General features: G+C 38.9%; 1 protein-coding gene across 1 annotated transcript in view; it reads right to left on the bottom strand.

Moving 5' to 3' along the window:
* Nucleotides 1-345: 345 nt before the first annotated feature.
* The window catches only part of LOC119586575 (RUN domain-containing protein 1-like), a gene marked incomplete in the record, with an annotated part of 35,041 nt that continues 34,184 nt past the window's right edge, over nt 346-1,202 (bottom strand). The window contains 3 exon segments of the mRNA XM_037935328.1: nt 346-435; nt 498-651; nt 775-977. Of these exon segments, the coding sequence (XP_037791256.1) occupies nt 346-435; nt 498-651; nt 775-977 (447 nt within the window).

Raw genomic sequence — 1,202 nt, 5'->3', positions numbered from 1 at the left:
TGATATAGTTTCTAATTCCTACATCAAAGGAAAAAATCCTAACAGCATATAAAACACACAATCCATTTGGTTTAAACAACCATCATATGCAATCACATACAGAGAAGGCTGCCACTTACTTAAGAGCTGCGCACACAAAGCCTTCAAGTGGGAATCATAACTTCGTTTGAGTGGAGTATGGTGGATATATGTTACCAATGACACCTAAGAGGTTTTGCTTGTTGGTCACGGCTGATCCTCCGTGAATGTCCGGGTTGAAGCTCTGTTGGATAGAATGGGTGGAGGAAGACTTAGTAAGGGGTGTAACCTTGGAGTTGATAGTCTATCAAGAAGCAAGAAAAATCACTATTCACCAGAGTTCAGAAAACTGACAATCAAAATGTAAGAGATGCAAATATTCTTAGGGTTGCTATGATTGTAATCAAGAGCAATTCCCTATATTAAATCCAAATGCACACAATCTGCTATAGTCTTTACAAACTTTTAAGAAGTCACACCTGGCTGAGCCTCCTGGCTGGAGTCCTGTTGTAATGGTCTCCCTTCTTGAGTTGGTAGTATTTCAGGATGAGGTCCCATGCATGCATCAGTTTTGTAGGTTTGTGTGACCGCTGGGGAAACACGAGGGAAAGGCCAAACTCTGACTCGTCCAACCTTGGATATAGGGGAGATGGGAGAGACATAGATAATTAACAACCAATTCTTTTTGATAGTAAGAGCCAAAAACATGAAAGAACTTGAATATTACATAAAAAATATATTCATATATGCAATCACCATAGTAAATCGAAAACTGAAACCTTCAATAAATCTATAAATGTTCTTACTGGCATAAGCCCATGCTGCATGAGGTCTCTGAGAGCGGGAGTTAGCTGTTTGCGAAAAATGTGCGTCACCTCCTCATTAGATATCATGATAGGGGTCTCCTCAGAATCACTGGTGTAATCACTATCTGCCTGTTGATTTCGGGACCCAGAACTCTAGAAAAGGTTTTTATAGCGACCTCTAAACCTGCCCTCATGTCCCAAAGGGGTTTAGAATCAACATTATAGCAACTAAAAACACTTTTTCCATTGTGTTCCCTTTCATATTTTTTTGTATCATCTCAAAAGGACCCCCAAATAAATTTCATAGTAGTGTCAGTAATTACTAATACAAGTATGAATTATTGATCACACAAAAACAACAATAGGCTATGAAAGGGA

Source organism: Penaeus monodon, chromosome 21 (assembly GCF_015228065.2).
Source record: "Penaeus monodon isolate SGIC_2016 chromosome 21, NSTDA_Pmon_1, whole genome shotgun sequence".
NCBI classification, from domain to species: Eukaryota; Metazoa; Arthropoda; class Malacostraca; order Decapoda; family Penaeidae; genus Penaeus; species Penaeus monodon.
Note: the sequence above shows the minus strand (reverse complement) of the source record. Positions and strands in the feature narration are given on the sequence as shown.